The sequence below is a fragment of the Bos indicus x Bos taurus genome, chromosome 8, assembly GCF_003369695.1.
Source record: "Bos indicus x Bos taurus breed Angus x Brahman F1 hybrid chromosome 8, Bos_hybrid_MaternalHap_v2.0, whole genome shotgun sequence".
Classification (NCBI taxonomy): Eukaryota; Metazoa; Chordata; class Mammalia; order Artiodactyla; family Bovidae; genus Bos; species Bos indicus x Bos taurus.
The window spans coordinates 64,734,284-64,756,567 of NC_040083.1; the positions used below are offsets into that span (position 1 = coordinate 64,734,284).

The window sequence follows — 22,284 nt, forward strand, 5'->3', positions numbered from 1 at the left end:
CTATTTTTGCTTCTGGTATTCATAACAGTAGTGACAGCTTATACAGAAAAAAAAAGAAAAGTGATTTGCACAGAAATTTAAGTGCCTTAAAATGCTTTTTCCTTTAAAAATTCAATCTGATTATAAATAAATTGGTTGGAAACATGAGAGCAGAAATTCAGGAGCAATGCCACATTTCCATGACTGAGATCAAAATACAAAAATAGTTTTTCATTTACAGATAGAAATAAGTAGAATAGAATGTTTTATGTTCTCTGGAGAATGAAAGAAGCCTATTACGTTTAGGGGGAAGCTGTGATGATTTTGCTCTATCTTTTGTCCAGATTCTGAGAGTTTCTAAAGCACATCTTCTCTGCCAATCTTGCTTGATCTGAGAAACTCCCTTCTGTCTCAGTTGTGTATCTAGTTTCATTTTTAGCATATTGCTTCCCACCAAGAGAAGTGATGAGCCTCCAAATTTGATTTGTATTTAGCAAGGTGTATCAAGTCATATAGAGCAAATCAGTGCTTCTCTCTGTCTTTGTCTTTCTTACTTCCCATCCAGCTCACACACTTCACCAGTGCAATAGGAACAGAATCTTACAACATTTTAAACAACTATTCACAAAAGAAGAGTCCAACATTAAAACTGCTGGGAACTTCAGACCAGCATGTTGAATTTGATGAAATACTAGATTTTATCACAGGTATATGTATACTGTTATTGAACACATTGTGAATCATGTAGATGTTTTTATATATTACTTAGAAGGTGTCTTTTGAATTGACTTTAATTTTCTTAAAAATGCTCCTTTGGAGCTAAGTTAAGCCATGTCTCCAAAGTCACTTTATCTTGATAGGTAGGTTTATATAGATGATCAGTAAAGTAATTTCAGTATGATAAAGCTGTAGGAACATGAAAGAATTCAGGAAATGCTTTTGAATTAACTTAGATTTAAAATGGAACTTTTCCTAATGTAAAATGTAGTGGAAGTTCCTTAAATATTGTGTTGTAATTCTTACTGGAATCATTGCCCTTCCTGATATGTGGAGAAAGATGGGGGAGGGTATAGTGAGAATAGTTTGGACACATAGAAGGAAAAAGTCTTATGTCTATGTTGCTAATCTTACTTTTCACATCAACTAAAAATATCTTAATGTTTGAGTTTATAGTCAATAATGTTTTAAAAAAATAGAATCTGAATAACACTGCTAAGTGATTCCATATTCCACATAGACTTTACACTTGCAGTTGTTTGCAAGTGAGTGAAACTGAGATTATTATACAACAATAGCAGTTTTGACTTCAGTGGACAGGGTAAGAATTCTTTGGCTGTCTTTCCTGCAGCTATAATCTCTCTGTGTTTTGCCTCATTATGTCTACAGTAGTTTGTAAAAGTTCAAAGTCAATGGATGAACACTGAGATAGTGATTTTTAATACAAGCTGGAATAAATGAATTACGGAAGTTGTAGAAATTAAGAGGTTCCTTTCTTGTTAGTCATGCCTTGAATTGATTAGCAATGTTCTGAGTTGTAAGTTTACAGCAGGATTTTCCATGGAAGAGAACAGATTTCTTTGTTCTAAGACTCCATTTGAACTAAGATGCATACGCAGTTTGGTTTCAAGTGAAACGTAAATGACTTAAACATTTAATTATTTTTTTCATTGAGGGAAATCTTTTATGTTTGCTTAAAATGTCAAACATTTCCCATCCCTTCATTTTTAGATCAAGAATTTTTGTATGATAATCCCTCCTCATTTTGTTATACATCCTGGCATACTGCATTGGAAGCTTCTCTAATAGTACAATAATTATGGCTTTAAAAAGTCAATTTTGAGTGATATTTACAAAGTTTTGCTTTACATTTGATCTGTTAATGAAAAGAGGTATCATTATTTATCATTCTATTAAGGAAGTTGGAGTTCTTATTACAAATGGAATATTAAGTAGGAGAAAGATCTTAGAGTAATTAATTACTTTGAAGTAAAAAGTTTTTTTATGTGATAACTTAGGACATGGAGTAAATAACTCTCCTAAACGTTTGTAAAAATCAGAGCTTTTAATATGTTGGATATTTGCCATATGTTGTAATGTAAAACTTTGTATGTGTAGTTTTGCTCTACCTTTAAGGTAGGGAAATATATTCATTTCAGTTAAGATTCAAAATTAAAAGAACACTGTCAATTCTGATAAACCTACAAATTTTTAACTTTTAATCAACTGACTGCCCTTCCTAAACAATTCAAATAGGTTTTATTTCTTAAAAGGTAAAACATTCACAAACTTTGAAAGTAAAATAGTAATGCAGTTTTATAAAATACCATTCAGAGGGGCTTCCCTGATAGCTCAGATGGTAAAGAGTCCATCAGCAATCCAAGAGACCTGGGTCCAATTCCTGGGTCAGTAAGACCCCCTGGAGAAGGGAGTGGCACCCACTTCAGTATTCTTACCTGGAGAATCCCATGGGCAAAGGAGCCTGGCGGACTACAGCCCATGGGGTCGCAAAAAGTTGAACACGACTGAGTGACTAACACAACCACATAGGCTTAGATGAAAAGAGAAATTGGTAGAAAAGATGAACTTAAGAGTCATAATGACTTACTTTTAGGAATACATCAGGTCACATCACTATGTTACTTTCCTGCTTATAACCTTTAGTAGATTTCCACGGTCTTCCAAATAAAGTCCAAAGTCTTTAACTGGGCTGCAAGGTTCCTCCTAACCATCTATAATGTCTTATACTTAGAGCTGTACGTTTTCAACTTTATGCTTTGGCAAGACCAGACTGCTGATTTTATGTTAAGCTATATTGGGTATTTTTTGAGGACCTTTTTCATGTTGGTCTCTCTATTTAGAATTTATATTCCTGTCTTCTTAGCCTAGTAAGAAAAAATTAACCTTTTTTAGTAAGTTGTTCCATAAACTGCACACCACACCAAACTTGGTCAGACACCATGCCCAGCTTGAAACTCCCATAAACACTGTAGGTATCTGTATCTATTTATCTAGGTATCAGTGCAGTCTCTTATTGTTTTAGGATTGTCTGTTTGTATGTTTACTTTTCTAGAATGTAAGTTCTTTGAGAACAGCTACTTTGTACTGTTCACTTTTTTATCTCTGATGCTCAACCCAAAATGTAATGGATGCTCAGAAATATTAAAGTACTTGATGTTTTGAGCTTTCAGTAAGGAAGACAAAGGAAAGTAGACCTTCAGATCTCATCTCTCCATTTCCACTGCCACTGTTCACACCATCACACTAGAGCACACCATCATCATTTAGCACCAGACACATTGAAAAGCCTCCCAACTGGTTTTCACTCTCTAATTTTTTGCCTTTCAACTCCATCCTTAATCTGTTCTTCACACTACAGCTGTGATTACCTGTCTAAATCTGAAATCTGATTATGGCACCCTCAATTTCCCAGTAGTCTTCAAATCCTTTTAAAAGTTCCATGTTGATCTTAAGAGAAAGACAAAACTCTTTAATGTAATTTACAGTGCCATAAATGATGTCACCTTAGATTTCCAGCCTCAACCGTTGCTTTCTCTTGTCATAGTCTGTGCTTCAGCTATACTGACTGGTTTCAGTTCTTAAACTTAAGCACGTTAGTCTTTCTGACCTTAATATGCTCTCCTTCCCCTTCACGCTTGCCCCGGTTCAGCACTATAATTTCTGTTCATCCTCAGGCTTTAGCTTCACAACCTTGTCAAATCACTCTTTCTCTACAAGTCTCAGTTAGATACCTTTATTCTGTGCTCACATAGCATACCATACTTACCCACATCATAGTTCTTTTCAGACTGTACTGAACTTGGCCTGTAAACATGTCTGTATCATGCATTATATAGTAAACTCCATTAACAGTAACAGCAGTGACAGTATTCTTAATAGATAAGCTAGGCACCATTTAAAATAAACATCACCTTATTTTACAAATGAGGGAAATAAGCCAAAGAAATCAAAGAGCTAGTAAACAGGCAAACTAGGATTCTAACCCAGGTCTTTCCAACTAGGCCGATACTCCTAACCACTATGACTTCTTGGAACTGATTGACCTTAGCACATTGATTGGTATATAGTAGGCATTTTATAAATATCAATTTAATGACATTGGTAAAACCAAGGAAGAGGTAATAAGAAAGACTTGAAGGTAGAGTTTGGAGTATAAATTCATCTTTATAGCAGTGTTAATGACTAAAGGCTTAAAGGGTTGATGACTTTTTAAAATTCAGAAAAGACATAGAAGAATGAAGGCACAGGCCAGAAAAATTACTCTGAGGAGAAGGATGACAGTATGTGCAAAAGGATACATATGGTAAGAGGTGTTTAATAACAAAGTTACTATTACCAAAAATGACTGATTTTTCATTGCTAAAAATGCATCATTTCCTTACTTTTAAAATCTTGTTAATCTGATGTTTATTACTAAAATAGCCAAAGAAAATGTTACTGATTTAGCAATGAAAAGTGTTATTTCGACTAGGTTATCTCTTCATAGAACATTGGCCAAATAGAATAGTTCTACTTTATGCTACTTTAGCATCTAGCCCTAGTTGTTCAGATTGGGTAAGTAGTAATTTTGTAGTAATTTTCTTAGATGATTTTGTAGAATAATTAAAGAAATAGTGTTTGTTAACTAACCTCCCCATGGATAATGAATTTACTTTTAGCCTGAACTTAATTAGTAAGCATTTCACATGGTAATTGTTTCATGGAATTGATTCATGCTACCATCTTTCTAACAAAGCAGATATACTCTAAACATGAGGCTATGTTCATCCAGGAACATTTCACAGTACTGAAGATGAAGCTGATCCTCAGAGTATGACTCAGATTTATGCATTGCCTGAAATTCCTCGAGATCAAAATGCTGCAGAATCATGGGAGACCTTAGAAGCGGTATGTTAGAAATGATTTTCCTTTTGGCAGCTGTGAGGCGTGAAAGTAAGTAATTTCCTCTTTCTCTCTCTTTTTAAGGACTTAATTGAACTTAGCCAACTGGTCACTGATTTCTCTCTCCTAGTGAATGTAAGTATATAACTCTTTTTGACTCAGAGATGTTGGATTAATAGAATAAGAGGCTTTTATCAATTACTAGACTTCTGACTAGAATTTTAATAGAATTTACAATTTCTAAGACTGGTATTGAGCCATGGACCGAAGTCTTAAGTGTCCTCAAGTCCCACTTCAATTAAAAAAAATTTATTAAGCATTTTTTATATAGAATATACTGGGTATTAGGGTTCTGACAAGATTGTATATAGAAATAAATGAATCCTGCTCTCTGCCTTCAGGGATTTACAGTGGGTGGCCATAAACTTGGACCACACCAAAACGGAAATTTCAAGAATTGTTGTTAAATGTAAAAATAAGCTATGAAAAGTATTATTGGCTCCAAGGAGAAGTGTTTAATTCCAAGGGAAAGTTGCAGGTGTCATGGCACATTAAGAATAGTGTCATAAGATAGGTAGCATTTGCCTTGAGCCTTGGAAATTGAGTAAAATTTCCACAGGTGGGAATGAGGGGTGCAGTTGAAAATATCTAAACAAAAACATAGAGTACAAAAGTGTATGGGCTTCCTGGGTGGCTCAGTTGGTAAAGAATCCGCCTGCAATGTGGGAGACCTGGGTTTGATCCCTGGGTTGAGAAGATCCCCTGGAGGGAGGGCATGGCATCCCACTCCAGTATTCTTGCCTGGAGAATCCCCATGGACAGAGGAGCCTGGCAGGCTGCAGTCCATGGGGCCGCAAAGGGTTGGAGCACAACTGTCCTTTCAGGAATAACAAGTGTTAACAATGTGACTAATGCATAAGGTACCATGGGTAAACTAAGCAAGGAGATTGAGATGCCATTGAAAGCCATACCAAAGAATTTGAACTTTACTTTGTAGATATTAAAGAGCCAGTAGATTTTTGAGTAGATAGAGTGATGTGATAGTCTGTACTTCAGAAAGATCACTATTAGCCATGTGAATAATTGCCCTGGGCGGGAGGAGAGTATAGGTGGAAGGACCTTTGGAATCAATTGCAAGAGTTTCACTGAGTGCATGGCAATACAAATATTAATACAAAGGTAAAAGGCAGCCTCAAGGCATTTCTGGGGTCAATTTATAAGAAATTGGAGAAAGGTGGAAGAGTCAAAATAAATTAAGGCTTTATTCTACATAATTGGGTGGCCAGTGATACTGTTAACAAAGATTTGGTGGGAAAGATAGAACAGATTTTCTGTCATTATTTTTGTAAGTTACTCTTATTTTCCTTCCCAGGAATTACGGGAAGTGGGGGGGGTGTGTGTGTGTATACAGGTGCATGTGTTTCTACATATGCTTCTGTCTGGGTTTTGTTCATTGTTCTTGACAAACTATGAGTTAGGGGTTGTACATCTTTGAATTATGGTTTCCCTGACATCTGGCTATAAATTATAGGAAGTTCCTAGGTCACACAATCTCAGGTTTGGAATTGGAAAGGATTTATGAGGCCTGTTAATCTAATGATTCTACTCTTGCTCCAGCTTCTGAAATAGATGATCTTTTGCCTCCTTTTGAACAATCACAGTGCAGAGATACACTCATTCCATTTGGAGGCGCTAACTCGTAGATGTTTTTTTCTTATGTAAAGTAAACTTTGCCCTTAATAACTTCCCTCTGGTACTTTTGCCATCTGAAACCCTGTCCTGAAAAGTCTTTTTTCCTTATAAAAGTTTTTCACCACAACCAACATAATACTCAACAGTGATAAGCTGAAAGCCTTCCCACTAAAATCTGGAGCAAGACAGGGAGGCCCACTCTTATCACTTCTATTCACCATAGAATTGGAAGTCCCAACCATGGGAATCAGACAAGAAAAAGAAAGGTATCCAAATTGGAAGAGAAGAGGTAAAATTGTCAGTGTGTGTAAATAATATAATTCTGTGTTGATGGACATTTAGGGTGCTCCCATGTCTTGGCTATTGTAGAGTGCTGCTGTGAACATTGGGGTGAATGTGTCTTTTCAAATTATAGTTTTCTCCAGATATATGCCCAGGAGTGGTATTTTTGGATCATATGGGAACTCTATTTTTAATGTTTTGAGGAACTTCCATACTGTTTTCCAGAGTGACTGTACTAATTTACATTCTCATCAGCAGTGTAGCAGGATTCCCTTTTCTCCACACCCCCTCTAGCATTTGTTATTTGTAGACCTTTTAATGATGCCCATTCTGACTGGTGTGAGGTGATACCCCATTATAGTTTTGATTTGCATTTCTCTAATAATTAGAGATATTGAGCATCTTTTCACATGCCTATTGGCTATCTGTATGTTTATTTCAATCTTCTGCCCATTTTTACATTGGATTGTCCTTTTTGTTATTGAGTTGTATGCACTGTTTGTATATATTGGAAATTAATCTCTTGTTGGTCACATCATTTGCAAATATTTTCTCCCAGTCTGTAGATTGTCTATTTTCTTAAAAGTGATTTTCTTTGCTGTGTAAAAACATATAGGTTTGACTAGACCACATTTGTTTATTTTTGTTTTTATTTCTATTACCTTGGGAGCCTGACTTAAGGAAACATTGCTGTAATTTATGTCAGAGAATGTTTTGGCTATGTTCACTTTATGGTATCTGTCTTACATTTAAGTCTTTATGCCATTTTGAGTTTATGTTTGTGCGTGGTGAGAGAGTATGTTCTAACTTCATTGATTTACATGTGGCTCTCCAACACCACTTGCTGAGGAGACTGTCTTTTTCCCATTGTGTATTGCCTCCTTTGTGTGAGTTTATTTCTGGGCTCTCTAATCTGTGCCATTGATCCATGTGTCTGTTTTTGTGCCAGTACTGTGCTGTTTTTGTTACTGTAGCTTTGTAGTATTATCTGAAGTCTGGGAGAGTTGTGCCTCCTACTTTGTTCCTTTTTTTTGGCCGTGCTATTTTACAGGAGACAGGGATCAAGACCATCTGCATGGAAAAGAAATGCAAAAAAGCAAAATGGCTGTCTGGGGAGGCCTTACAAATAGATGTGAAAAGAAGAGAAGTGAAAAGCAAAGGAGAAAAGGAAAGATATAAGCATCTGAATGCAGAGTTCCAAAGAATAGCAAGGAGAAATAAGAAAGCTTTCCTCAGTGATCAATGCAGAGAAATAGAGGAAAACAACAGAGTGGGAAAGACTAGAGATCTCTTCAAGAAACTTAGAGATACCAAGGGAACATTTCATGCCAAAATGGGCTCGATAAAGGACAGAAATGGTATGGACCTAACAGAAGCATAAGATATTAACAAGAGGTGGCAAGAATACACAGAAGAACTCTACAAAAAAGATCTTCATGACCAAGATAATCATGATGGTGTGATCACTCACCTAGAGCCAGACATCCTGGAATGTGAAGTCAAGTGGGCCTTAGAAAGCATCACTACGAACAAAGCTAGTGGAGGTGATGGAATTTCAGTTGAGCTATTTCAGATCTTGAAAGATGATGCTGTGAAAGTGCTGCACTCAATATGCCAGCAAATATGGAAAACTCAGCAGTGGCCACAGGATTGGAAAAGGTCAGTTTTCATTCCAATCCCAAAGAAAGGCAATGCCAAAGAATGCTCAAACTACCACACAATTGCACTCATCTCACACGCTAGTAAAATAATGCTCAAAATTCTCCAAGCCAGGCTTCAGCAATACGTGAACCATGAACTTCCAGATGTTCAAGCTGGTTTTAGAAAAGGCAGAGGAACCAGAGATCAAATTGCCGACATCCGCTGGATCATGGAAAAAGCAAGAGAGTTCCAGAAAAACATCTACTTCTGCTTTATTGACTGTGCCAAAGCCTTTGACTGTGTGGATCACAATAAACTGTGGAAAATTCTTCAAGAGATGGGAATACCAGACCATCTGACCTGCCTCTTGAGAAACCTGTATGCATGTCAGAAAGCAACAGTTCGAACTGGACATGGAACAACAGACTGGTTCCAAATAGGAAAAGGAGTACGTCAAGGCTGTATATTGTCACCCTGCTTATTTAACTTATATGCAGAGTACATCATGAGAAATGCTGGGCTGCAGGAAACACAAGCTGGAATCAAGATTGCCAGGAGAAGTATCAATAACCTCAGATATGCAGATGACACCATCCTTATGGCAGAAAGCAAAGAAGAACTAAAGAGCCTCTTGATGAAAGTGAAAGAGGAGAGTGAAAAAGTTGGCTTAAAGCTCAACATTCAAACAACGAAGATTATGGCACCTGGTCCCACCAGTTCATGGGAAATAGATGAGGAAACAGTGTCAGACTTTATTTTCTGGGGCTCCAAAATCACTGCAGATGGTGACCGCAGCCATGAAATTAAAAGAAGCTTACTCCTTGGAAGGAAAGTTAAGACCAACCTGCTGCTGCTACTGCTAAGTCTCTTCAGTCGTGTCTGACTCTGTGCTACCCCATAGATGGCAGCCCACCAGGCTCCCCATCCCTGGGATTCTCTAGGCAAGAACACTGGAGTGGGTTGCCATTTCCTTCTCCAATGCATGAAAGTGAAAAGTGAAAGTGAAGTCGCTCAGTCGTGTCTGACTCTTTGCGACCCCATGGACTGCAGCCTACCAGGCTCTTCTGCCCATGGGATTTTCCAGGCAATAGTACTGGAGTGGGTTGCCATTGCCTTCTCCGTAACCAACCTAGATAGCATATTAAAAAGCAGAGACATTACTTTGCCAACAAAGGTCCGTCTAGTTAAGGCTATGGTTTTTCCAGTAGTCATGTATGGATGTGAGAGTTGGACTGTGAAGAAAGCTGAGTGCCGAAGAATTGATGCTTTTGAACTGTGGTGTTGGAGAAGACTCTTGAGAGTCCCTTGGACTGCAAGGAGGTCCAACCAGTCCATTCTAAAGGAAATCAGTCCTGGGTGTTCATTGGAAAGACTGATGCTAAAGCTGAAACTCCAATACTTTGGCTACCTCATGTGAAGAGTTGACTCATTGGAAAAGATTCTGATGCTGGGAGGGATTGAGGGCAGGAGGAGAAGGGGACAAGAGAGGATGAGATGGCTGGATGGCATCACCAACTCGATGGACATGAGTTTGAGTGAACTCCGGGAGTTGGTGATGGACACAGAGGCCTGGCGTGCTGCAATTCATGGGGTCACAAAGAGTCAGACACGACTGAGCGACTGAACTGAACTGAGTCTTCTTTGTAGCAAACAGTCTTTCTCTAGTTGCAGCCAGCAGGGGCTACTCTTTAGCTGTGGTGTGTGGGTTTCTCATTGTGCTGGCTTCTCTTGTTGAGGAGCATAGGCTCTAGGGTGCTCAGGCTTCAGTAGTTGTGGTGCCAGGCTTAGTTGCCCCACTGCATTTGGGGTCTTCTCAGAACAGGGGTTGAACTGTGTCCCCTGCACTGCAAGCCAGATTCTTAACCACTGAACCACCAGAGAAGCCCTCTTGCTTTGTTCTTTTTCTTCAGGATTGTTTTGGCAATTCTGGGTCTTTTATGGTTCCATATAAATTTTAGGATTATTTGTTGTAGTTCTGAGAAAAATGTTGTGGGTAGCTTGATAGCATTAAATCTGTAGATTGCTTTGGGTAGAATGACCATTTTAACAGTATTAATTCCTTCAATCCAAGAGCGTGTGATATCTTTCTGTTTCTTTGAATCATCTTTCCTTTATCAATGTTTTATAGTTCTCAGCATGTAAGTCTTTCACCTTCTTGGTCAAGTTTATTATGCCTAAATATTTTTTTATGTGATTAAAAGGAATTTTTAAATTTTAATCTTATATCCTGATACCTTCATGAATTCATTTGTCAATTCTAGTAGTTTTTACGTGGAGTTATTAGGGTTTTCTATATACTACTCAGCTATAAAGAAGAAGGAAATAATGCCGTTTGCAGCTACATATATGAACCTAGAGATTATACTAACTGAAGTCAGAAAGAGAAAGACAAATACCATATGATATCACTTATACTTGGAACCTAAAATATAACACAAATGAACTTATTTACTGAATAGAAGCAGAGTCACAGACATAGAGAATAGACTTGTGGTTGCCACAGGGGTAGGGGGTGAGGGAGAGATCAACTGGGAATTTGTGATTAGCAGATGCAAATAGTTAATACTATGTACAGCATAAATAAAGTCCTACCCAATCACACAGGGAAATATATTCAATATTCTTGTACTAAAACATAATGGAAAGGAAAAAAAAATTATTCAGCTTTTTGAGATCAACATTATCCTTCCTCACCCAACCACACCTCAGCATATTTTCTTCTCTTAAGAACCTTTGATTCTCTAATGTTTCTTCTAGAATCTAATTTCTCAGCTTTTCAGTACTAGTTATTTAGTTTGTGGATTTATTTCTCGAAATGTAACACCTAAAATTGAGTACAGTAAATTGTTTGAAGCATTTTACTTTTTTATGCTTCTGAATCAGAAGCAGCTAAATGCTTGAAATTTCTGAGTTAGGTATCTGTAGAATCTGTTAATATAGTTGTGTATGAAAGAGAAGTATATAATAAAAATTCCAAAAATATTTGTTTTTATAATCATGATTTATTCAATTTTTATAACTCATAATCTGATCTAATGCAGTTTGTAAAATCTGTACATGTAGGGTTACACAAATATTTGCATTTGCTGAAAATCATCAATATTTACACAATAAAATGGATGAGTTACAATGTATGTAAATTATACCTCAAAGTTGATATAAAAAGAAAACTAAACATGTACAAGTTATATTTCCTATTAGGTTATATAAGCAGCTCCTAGCCCCTAATCTAAGAAAGATTTGTATAAGAAAGCTTTGGGTATAGCCATGGCTCTATACAGATGTCCTATTTATAATAGTCTGTGTAAGGACATGAGACAGAATGCTATTAGGCAAAAGCTCAAAGGAGAACCCCTGATTACTGTTCCCAGGGTGACTGAGTTCTCATGACCACATGGTCAAGGACTCAACAGAAACTCCATTTAGACACGATATGATTTGGAAACATAACTAAAGTGACCACATCCTTTCATTATCATCACATGGACATGATAGTATTTAGGCTAATTAACCATGTATTTATGGAATGCTTTTTGTGTGCATAGTATTGTGCTAAACTCAGTACAATGAAGAATAGAGAATAGTATTAAAAAGAACCTATAGAACAGTCACGATAGTTACACAAAATTGTGAATGTGCTTAATGCCATTGAATTATACACTTAAAAAATGTAAATTTTATATATACTTTCACCATAATAAGTAAGTACTTGCAAAGCCATTAAGAGATCCATGTATATTTCAGTAAATGTTAATTATTATCTACTAGACACCCTGATTTTTTTCTTCAGCCTTATTGCTCAAGTGCCCTCTTCTGTTCTTGTAACTGTAGAACCAGCCCTGTTTCTAGTCAAGAGGAATTAGGAAAACTCTGGGCCATTTGCTCAATAGCTTGTCACTATTGCTGCTCATCCAATTTTGTCTCTACCTTTTGCCATATCCTGTATGGCTTTTATGCTTAAGTTTTACTCCCAATGCATAAAAACTGGGTTGTAATTGATTAGATCAGATTCTTCCATTTATTATTTATGTGACCTTCAGAATGTTAACAACACTTAGCTTTGTAAATTGATGGGAGGACTCCATGAGATATTGTCTTATTTCTCACTCCCTTCCCTGCCCTCGGAGTAGGAAATGCCAACCCACTCCAGTATTCTTGCTTGGAGAATTCCATGGACAGAGGAACCTGGCAGGCTATAGTTCATGGGTCGCAGAGTAGGACACAACTAAGCGACTGACACGCACACACCATTCCCTTCCCTGACCCACGGCATTCTTGCCTTTGTCCCTCCCTGTTTGATTCCCTCTTTGCTTAGAATTCTACTTTTGCCACCACCAATACCTTTAGACATTTTAGTACTATAGTTCCTATAGTCCCTTTCCTATTACTGGAATCCCCTAATGTCAACACTGTACTTACCCACCCTGCTTATTGCCTACTCTAGGCCAGTAGACTCTGCCTGTGTATCATAGTGTTTATGTGCCTGTTTCTGGGCTTTTCTGTGTATATGAATGCATATAATTAAGGTGAATATATTATCTATCTTTGGAGCTCAGAACCAAGATAGCTTAGTTGGTTGGGATCTAAGACTAAAGCTGGCCTTGAAAGCTGGCTGGAATTCAGAGAGAAGAATAAAGGAACATACCTGGAATTTTCGCATTTGTTTCTTAAACCTGTACTTTCCAGGCACATTAATAAAACTGTACAACTACCAACAAGGGGAAAACAGTTCTTCATAGTTCTGATTCAGATGCCCAAATTGCATTCTGCTTGACAAGTATTAACTTAATAAATCACATTTCCCTTCAGAATCTTAGGTGCTCTTATAACTGCTTATTAATATTCTGTTATTTTTTTCAGGCAGGTAAGGAAACCTAAGTCAGTGTTGAATCCATAAACATATTTTTAGATTCTTTGGAGAATTGTTTTCCTTTAAAAAGGAAAAGTCTATTCATTACTCTAGTTTGAGAAAACTACAGTGATCCTCATAAATGGTTTAAATAATTGTTTAAGGGATGCTGAGAACAATATGAGGTGCCAGTGTTAAGTTGATGGTTGTCAGATTTGGGAGGCCTAGGTCAATGAAAGCAAACATAAGTAAATCAGAAGCAAAAGGGAAGGTTGGTAGATAGGGGTGAGGAGGCTTTGTTGTTTGGGGCTTGGTGTCCTGTAGTAGAATAAAGTTGTGTATGTATAGTTTGGCCCAGCATAAAGAGCCAAGATCACAGTGGACAAATAGGGTCCAGATTGAGCTCTGAACGGAGTCTAATTTGGCATTTAGCTGGGGTCGAAGAGGGATTCTCTTCTTTTTTCTGTGAATTAAAAAAAAAAAACCCTCAAAAGTTGATGTGATCATGCTTACATGGGTTTGTTTATACATGTGTGAGAACTAATCAAAGGATATGCCCTAAGAATTGGTTGTATATTATATGTAAATTCCATATAAATATAGTTTTCTAAAAATGGGAATATGTTCCTCTGTCAGGTAGTGAGTTCTTGTCACTAGAGATGTTTGAGCTGAGATTCAGTGGCCACTTATCAGAAGTGGTATAGTGGGGTTTCACATAGCTGAGGGGAAAATTGCACTTCCACCCAGAGATTCCGTGTTTCTGTTGTGTCAGCACAGATGTTGCCATTTTATGTAGAAGGCTTTATTAATATGTTTGATCTGAAACATTTTAACTTGTCATGATTTTTAAATGTATTGAAGTGTACAGGTGTAAAACATGGTACAATAAATTCATTCACTGCTCCCTAGTGCATATCACAAATGGAACAATTTTATGGCAGATCAAGCCATATTATATTTTTATTCCTAAAACATAATAACTTGTGTTTATTGGATCAAGGGCATTTAACTCCTGAGACAGATTTGTCTGTTTTAAACTGAATCTTCAAAGAAGATAAGTTAGAAAGGGTTTTGGTTTGATTTTGGTTTTTTTCCATCAAACCTCACGTGACACGTAAATGCTTATTTGGATGTTTTTCCTCCTGGAAAGTAGATTCATTTGGAGAATAATATGTTTGTATGTTAGAATGGATTTTAGTGTGAGATACTTTTTCCTATAAAGGTGCCACCCTTTTCTTGTCTAATAATTAAGTCACCCTCTTTTTTTCATACAAGTGAATTTGTACTTTCAACATGGTTTATCAGATGCTATTAATGAACCGCTATTAAGACTGCAAGGCTGCAGTACCCAGGGCTCTGATTACAGGAATTAAAGTAGTGTGTATTGGCTGACTGCTGCTCCCCAGCAGGAACGTTCACTCATAATTCCTTTGCATCTAGTCTCAGCAGGAGAAGATTGACAGCATTGAAGACCATGTCAACACTGCTGCTGTGAATGTTGAAGAGGGAACCAAAAACTTGGGGAAGGTAAGATTCTGCTCCTGCTGACAAATCAATGGTACTCTGGCTCTCAGGAATCCCTAGTATTAACCCAATTGATCTGTTCTCTTTAATGTTGAGGGAACCAGCAATTAAGAAAATAAGGAAGAAATGACACATAGGTAGTGCAGGAAATCAATGGTTGTTGTAATATTCTACTCTAAGATTCCTTCTGTTGGGAGAGAAATTTTTTCAGAGAGGGAGTAAACTGAAGCCCTGCTATATGGCACTTGGTGTTACAAAAGAATGTTTTCGGGGGTTCAGGAGAGGAGTAGAGAGGGTTGCCAGAATCCAGTAGGGGCCAAAGTTTAGGGATGTGACAGCACACATGGTGTGGGTCCATCTATTTCCCACAGAACGTGGCTTTTAACCCCAGGTACATAGCATGGAGTAATCTGTGTGCAACATAAAAGCTTTGGGAGTATCTGTGGCTACTGAAACTGTTTAAATAAGCTAGCTAGATAGTTAGTGGATTGACTGTTTTGCAAGTAAAATCAATCTGTAGCAGTCCACTCTTTGTAGCTCATTTCTCTCAGTTCTGAGATCTGGAGCAATTAGAGTACCTGTGGAATACTTTCTCCCCTCCCCCAACCCCAGAACAATCTCTAAGGTTAATTATGTACCACGAGTTAAAGAGGCATTGCCAGGAGTAATGAGAGGAAAATGCATATCACCACAGGGAGATATTCTCAACTCAATTTCTAAATTGAATTTTTTTTTTTTTTTTACAGGCTGCAAAATACAAGCTGGCAGCTCTGCCTGTGGCAGGTGCACTCATCGGAGGAGTGGTGGGGGGTCCGATTGGCCTCCTTGCAGGCTTCAAAGTGGCAGGAATTGCAGCTGCACTTGGTGGTGGGGTGTTGGGCTTCACAGGTGGAAAATTGATACAAAGAAGGAAACAGAAAATGATGGAGAAGCTCGCTTCCAGCTGTCCAGATCTCCCCAGCCAAACTGACAAAAAATGTAGTTAAAAACCAAACTTCAGTATTATTGGTGCCAACATGTCTATCCTAATGATGACCTTCGCTGCTGTTGGACACCCAGTCAGCTTTCAGAACATGATTGTATCCAAAAAGTGGCTGTAGATGCTCAAGTGGGATTGAACTGTGATAAGAGGATATATTTTGTTGTTTGCTGGGGTATTAATGGGGATGTGAGAAACTGAGGAGCCTGGACTGAGGGTGTACAATATTTGTCAGATAAAGTTAAAGAACTGCCAGGGAGTAGGTTTTCTACTTGGAAATGTGAAAACCAAACCTATAACTTTGATCAGGACTTGTGATCTGTGGACATGTTGGATTATGGAAGGACTGTTTTCAGAATAGTTTCTTCCATGACCCTGACTTAGAGACTCCAAGGCTAAGCATATTGTAAATATGCTTCTTTAACTCCTAAATATACATTATTTAGACAGTTTAACAGAGAAAAGAATGGAAGTTCAGGAGCTTTTCACATCAAATAGGGAAATCAGAATGTAGCAAGGGGCCCAAGTGAACTACATAATGGAGTCCATTTGGTGAGCCCTATTGCTGTTTGGTCTAACACTGTTCTCCAGTAAAGGAAATAAATATTGTAAGAAAATGGGAAAAGAGGCCCAATTTCTCCTTCAGATATCTTAATTTGTGACACTAGCTTCTTCTCTGAAATCTTTCTTCTGCCTCTCTGTACATAAAGAACACAGAGTCTCAAGTCAGCCTATCTCTTAACACCTCAGATATCTAGTCCCCTCTGCCTTCCTGTAATTTTGAAAAGTTCTTTGACTTACGGGATGAATTCTACCAATGTGTAATGAAGACTTTTCTCATAGTCTGTTTTTTTTTTTTTTTTTTTTGTGGTATTGTAGAGAGGGAGGTGTTGATCTCCAAACATTGTTAGAGTTTGGGCTAAAAAATAAGCAAGGTGGGGATAACCAGATCATTTCTTGGGGCATCTTACAATTTCAAGGGGCTCATGTACTTGCCATGCAGTGAGTCTTTGACCCTATTTCTTTTGTCTTTTCAGCTGGCAATTGGAGGAGCTAAGAACTAGCTTTCTACCTCACTTCCATTACTACCATCCTTTTCCCTAGGTTTTACTATCTCCTGTGCTTTCCTTCACTTTGTACAGCTGCCTTTCTTCCCAAGAATAGCATTTATGCTTGCCTTTTCTCACATTCAAGATTGATGATGGACAAGGCCTGGCACCAAGACTCAGTCCTGGTGGAGGATTTGTGGTGCTAATTTCAACACTTGACATTGATAGCAAGCATGACCCAGCCCAACCCAATATCTGTCTCAAATAGCAGAGAAATTTTAAATTTAGGAAAAAAGAATTTAAGATTATGGGCAGCCTCATCTTGTACCCTCAACTCATCTGAAGTAGGAAGGAACCACCTTTTGCCTTGTTCTTTATTCTATTCTGAGGACAGAGGAAAGGGCACCTATACCATAAAAGATGTGAGCTCTCTGCTCAGGAACCAGATGGATTCATCAGGTGGTTGAATGGTTTATCACTTCTCTCTTGCTGAGTTTACTCTTAATAACTTTTATTGATTGCTGCCTTTTACTTGTATGTCTAATCTAAAGAGACCTTTCTCTTTCATACTTTTTGCTTCTCACCAATGAATTCCAATGAGGCAACACACCATTTCGTATTGTCACTGAATAACTGGAAAACATATTGGTCCCTGCTGACTTATATCTTTAGTATAATACCAGGGAGGGAGTACTTTGAATAAGTGTCAGATTCTGATCCAGATTAGATACCTGTGAGGTTGGGATAATTACTTTTGAGCTCCACCTTTTTATGCTTTCTGATCCTTGCTGTCCCTTTAACACAGGATGTTCAAGTCAGAATGAGGATCAGAATTGCCCAGGGTGCTAATTTAAAACAGAATTCCTATACTTCAATCCCATGGGTTCTAATAATAGCCATTCTGATCCTGTCAGCTAAAATTATAAATTTAAGATATAGCTACATCAAGATTCAGCTGAACTGCTGAATTCTGTAATTCTAGCATTTACCCTTCAGCATAGCCCAGTCTTCATCACTGCATATTATTTCTGTTCTGCCAATCTAAAATTGGCTAGCTCACCATCTTAACAGCACTAGGATTCATTATACTGTCAGGCTGGTTTTACTCAAGACCTGTTGGAGGAAAGAGGCCTATTGTTGACCCTCACATTTTGTTTTGGGATCTTTCCTTTTCACTGAGCTAGTGTGGGCCATCAATGTATGTGCTCATATAGGCCTTGATTTTTTTTTTTTCCCACTGTTCACCAGGATGGGAATATTACTCTAGCTAGAGTAATATTTTATGCTTAGGTAAGTTACAGTCCTTTTTTAAAGTTTTATAATTTAAAATTATTTGGAAATTGTATCTAATTTCCTCGTTAAGAGAGCCTAATAGCCAACTTTTTGTAGAAATTTCTGTGTTTAATCAACTATGAATGATATACCTATAAACTGTAATGTGTTAGAAATATAAATTAGTCAGTATGACACAGAAACCAGTCTTAAAATTGGATTTAATGCCCTGTAGTATCAGATTAAATTTATCTTCTATATGATTCATGTATTATTTTTACTGCAGCAAGTTAGAAGTAAGGAACATTTTAAGTTCTTAAAATTTACTGAGGCTTATTTGGTTACAGGCAGCATTCCTACAGCCTTGTTGATATAATAACCTGAGAATTTATCTGTAGAGCAGAGACTGAAACTTTCTGGTTATAATCTATAGTTAAAAAAATGCATTTATATAAAAACTCAGCATATGCATTATGGAACAATACTTTATGTTCAGTGTAGTTTGTTTTTTATTGTTTTGGCTTTTAAAATATGCTAGTTAGGCAGTGGCACCCCACTCCAGTCCTTTTGCCTGGAAAATCCCCTGGGTGGAGGAGCCTGGTGGGCTGCAGTCCATGGGGTCGCTAAGAGTCAGACACGACTGAGCAACTTCACTTTCACTTTTCACTTTCACGCTTTGGAGAAGGAAATGGCAACCCACTCCAGTGTTCTTGCCTGGAGGGTCCCAGGGACGGGGGAGCCTGGTGGGCTGCCGTCTATGGGGTCGCACAGAGTCGGACACGACTGAAGCGACTTAGCAGCAGCAGCAGTTGTAACCTATGAAATTGATTTCATTATCTACCAGTAGGTGTTGACATTTAGTTTCTAAAAAGAAAAAAAAAAAAACCCTTATAGAGGAACTGATACTTATGGAATATTTTCTGTTGGTCAGGCACTTCACTAGGCATTTTATAGGTAAAGAAACCGGGTCTCAGAGAAACTAATTTGCAGACAGTTATTCAACTGCAAAAAGGTGAAGTCAGGATGTAAACTAGGTCTGTTGAACTACAAAAACTTCTGTACTCTCATACTGTGCTGCTTCTGTATATAAAATTGTGATGGGCTAGTCACTCTGCTTCACCCAAACACCCATGTATTCTTTAAGGTAGGCTTGGTTTGAAATTACATGTGCCATTCATTTACACTTTTCTTAAAATCTTCTTTTTCATCACTGAATGTCCAGCAACCTCAGAGTTTTTAATGGTTCAGACAGTAAAGAATTTGCCTTCAGTGTAGGAGACCAGGGTTCGATTCCTGGGTCGGGAAGATCCCCTGGACAAGGGAATGGCTACCCACTCCAATATTCTTGCCTGGAGAATTCCATGGATAGAGGTGCCAGGTGAGGCTGCAGTCCTTAGGGTCACAGAGAGTTGGACACAGCTAAGCGACTAACGCACACACATGCAATGCAGAAGTACATAGTGCTGAATCTGGTCCTTAGACTATAAAAGTGTTTCCATCCCACACATATCCTACACATTTCCTTATCTTTGTGGATCATAGTTATCACTTAAGCAGTGTTTTTTATATTGCATTTTAAAATAAACTCTGAAGTAATGTTTTAAAACAATTATAACTCATAGAGTTGAGTTATTATCCTTTACCATGGTACCCTTGCGAGGCCATGTACTTACTGTAGTGATGCTAGTATTACTTAGAATATTTTTGAAACTATTCTTTTGGAATTGGCTTTACAGACATTTTACAAATCATGTCAAAAAGCCACCTCAGTGTTTATTAGTCACAGATTATCCTCCTTTATCCTTATGACGTCTTCTTGCCTTAGTTTTGCTTTTCTTGTGCTGATTTAGCTCTTCTACCCACCTGTGCAGGAGCCAATAACCTAAGAAGCCCCAGAAGATGGGTGTGTTGGCCAGAGTTCCAGGAGCAAGAATTTTAGGTTATACTGAAACTGAGTGCTGTATAGGGAGAATTCTGTGAATCCAAAAACCACCCTCTGTGGGCTGCATAAGTGCCATAAGTAATTTGCACAGGAGTAAGGACTGAAGTATCTATGAATCACAAAAGGCTGTAGAAACTTAAGTATAAACAATTGTGTACAGCATTTTTCTCCAGTAAAAGTCACAGAAGCCAAACCAAGCCATTCTTTGTTCTCAGGGTCCCCTTTGCCCTTCATTGCTGCCACGCAAAATCTCTGGGAAGAAGGACAAAAAAGAGCTTGGGGAACTGGTTCTCCTGTAAAACGGCATTTTCTTCTCTTGTGATGAAGTATGACATGGTGGTGGCTATCAGTGCTCGAAACTTTAATTAGTGAGAAGCCTAATAAAAAATAGGGAAGCTTCCCTACTAGCCTAAATTAATGTAAACAGTTCAGGTTTTGTTTGTGTTTTTATCAACACGTCATGTTTCTAACAGGAGTTTCTTACTATTTATACTGATTAATTTGACACCATTTTACAAAGACACTTATTGGGTATTATAAACAATCAATGGTAAAAGATCCATATATTATCTATATTACTGCCCTCAGAAATTATTGGTATAGACAAGAAAAACATCTATGTAATATTAACAAAAATAAATTTATTTAAAAACATGAAAGGTGTCAAAGGCAAGTGATCTCCCCAAGGTTAAAGCTACTTAACACAAAAGTTAGAATTATAACCATGGTCCAAGAAAAAAATTCTCAAATAATTTAACTGAGTTTCTGTTATGCCATATCAAGTTGCTTGCTGAAGTTTGTGGTCTTTCAGACCAACATTAACATTCCAAATCAGTCAACAGCTCTAGTGGAAAGAGAATTCGCTGGGGAATCAGGTCAGGGTTTTAGTTTCGTCTTTGTCTATTGTAGTAAGCTTTTACCCAGGGTGGCTGCTTTCTCCCATTCTCAGCCAGGGATTCCCCCAACCTAACATTGTCCATTCTTTATATTTAGCCTCCTCCTGGGTCTTGTCAACTGTTTGAATATTAGTTTTTTTCATTTCTTATATCTATTCATAGCCATCACTCTAGTAAAAGACTATATTACCTCACATCCCCTACCTCATCCTCCCCAACCGTAGACCATTCCTCACATCACTGCCACAAAAGTCATCTTTTATTTTTTGTTGAAATATTTTCAGCAGCTCCTATTGAATAGCCGATCAAGTTTTTCCCTTCCATATTTTGGCCCCAGCTTGTCTCTTCAGACTCACTACTCACCATACGACAGTGCCACTGAAAACCAGACATTCTATAAGAATGATTTTAAGGTTTTCTGTGGTGAAGGGACAAAATGGTTATAAACTATGTTTACATTTTTTCCAGACTAATTTCTGTAACATTACATTTTACAAAACTAACCAGCTGAGTTTTGTTTAAGCTTTTGAACAAGCCTAAAAGCTGTTTCCTAAGGAGAAGAAATCTTTTGTCCCCCCCCACCCCCCGCCCCAAGAAGAAAGTATATTCAATTTCTTAACCTTCAAACAATGTCAGTCTTGCCACCTGTGCATTGGATAGGCAAAGCCATGAGGATTTTAATTTAGCAGCATAGATACTCCAGACTAGAATTGACTATTGTCAAGCTCCTCTGAGAAACTTGACTGATCAATATTTGAGGAAAGCACTCAAGAGTACTTCTCAAGTACTAGAGATTAGTATTTCTTAAGTACTAGAGATTGGTTAATCACTAAAAAAGATGTTTACCTGGGTTTCATTAATTAACCCCCCAATGATGTCTTCCATTTTATTATTAAAACCTTTGGTGTTAGCAAGGGTCAGCACAAGAAAAGGTCCAACAGAGAATTTCTACAATTCTGTATAGCCTCCTAAATTTACTTGTTGTGTTGCTGAGTGGTGCTTATATAAGGAAACATGCAATAAATTCACTTGTTCAACAAACATTTAACTGAATGCCTGTTTTATGTTAGGTGTCAGTGCCATGTGTAGAAAAATATTAGACCTATAGAATCTACCCTTATAAACCATTCAGGCTAATGAATTCAGACACTCAAAGCAAGTAAATCACCGTAAAACATGGTTAGTACCCTAAAAAAGGAGAGCAAAGTATGAAGATACAGAGAATGGAGTGACTTGTTCTGCCTGGAAAAGAAGGGGAAGACTTTTTAGAACATGGGGTA

At 37.7% G+C, this 22,284-nt stretch overlaps 1 protein-coding gene across 4 annotated transcripts in view; it reads left to right on the forward strand.

The window, feature by feature from the left end:
• The window catches only part of STX17 (syntaxin 17), a 75,114-nt gene extending 53,062 nt beyond the window's left edge, over positions 1-22,052 (forward strand). For all 4 annotated transcript variants that reach the window (XM_027549761.1, XM_027549764.1, XM_027549763.1 and 1 more), the window contains exons 5-8: positions 4,769-4,884; positions 4,963-5,013; positions 14,783-14,869; positions 15,613-22,052. In XM_027549761.1, coding sequence (XP_027405562.1) covers positions 4,769-4,884; positions 4,963-5,013; positions 14,783-14,869; positions 15,613-15,852 — 494 coding nt within the window. In that variant the 3' untranslated portion in view covers positions 15,853-22,052. The remainder of the gene's footprint in view (positions 1-4,768; positions 4,885-4,962; positions 5,014-14,782; positions 14,870-15,612) is intronic.
• Positions 22,053-22,284: the final 232 nt, after the last annotated feature.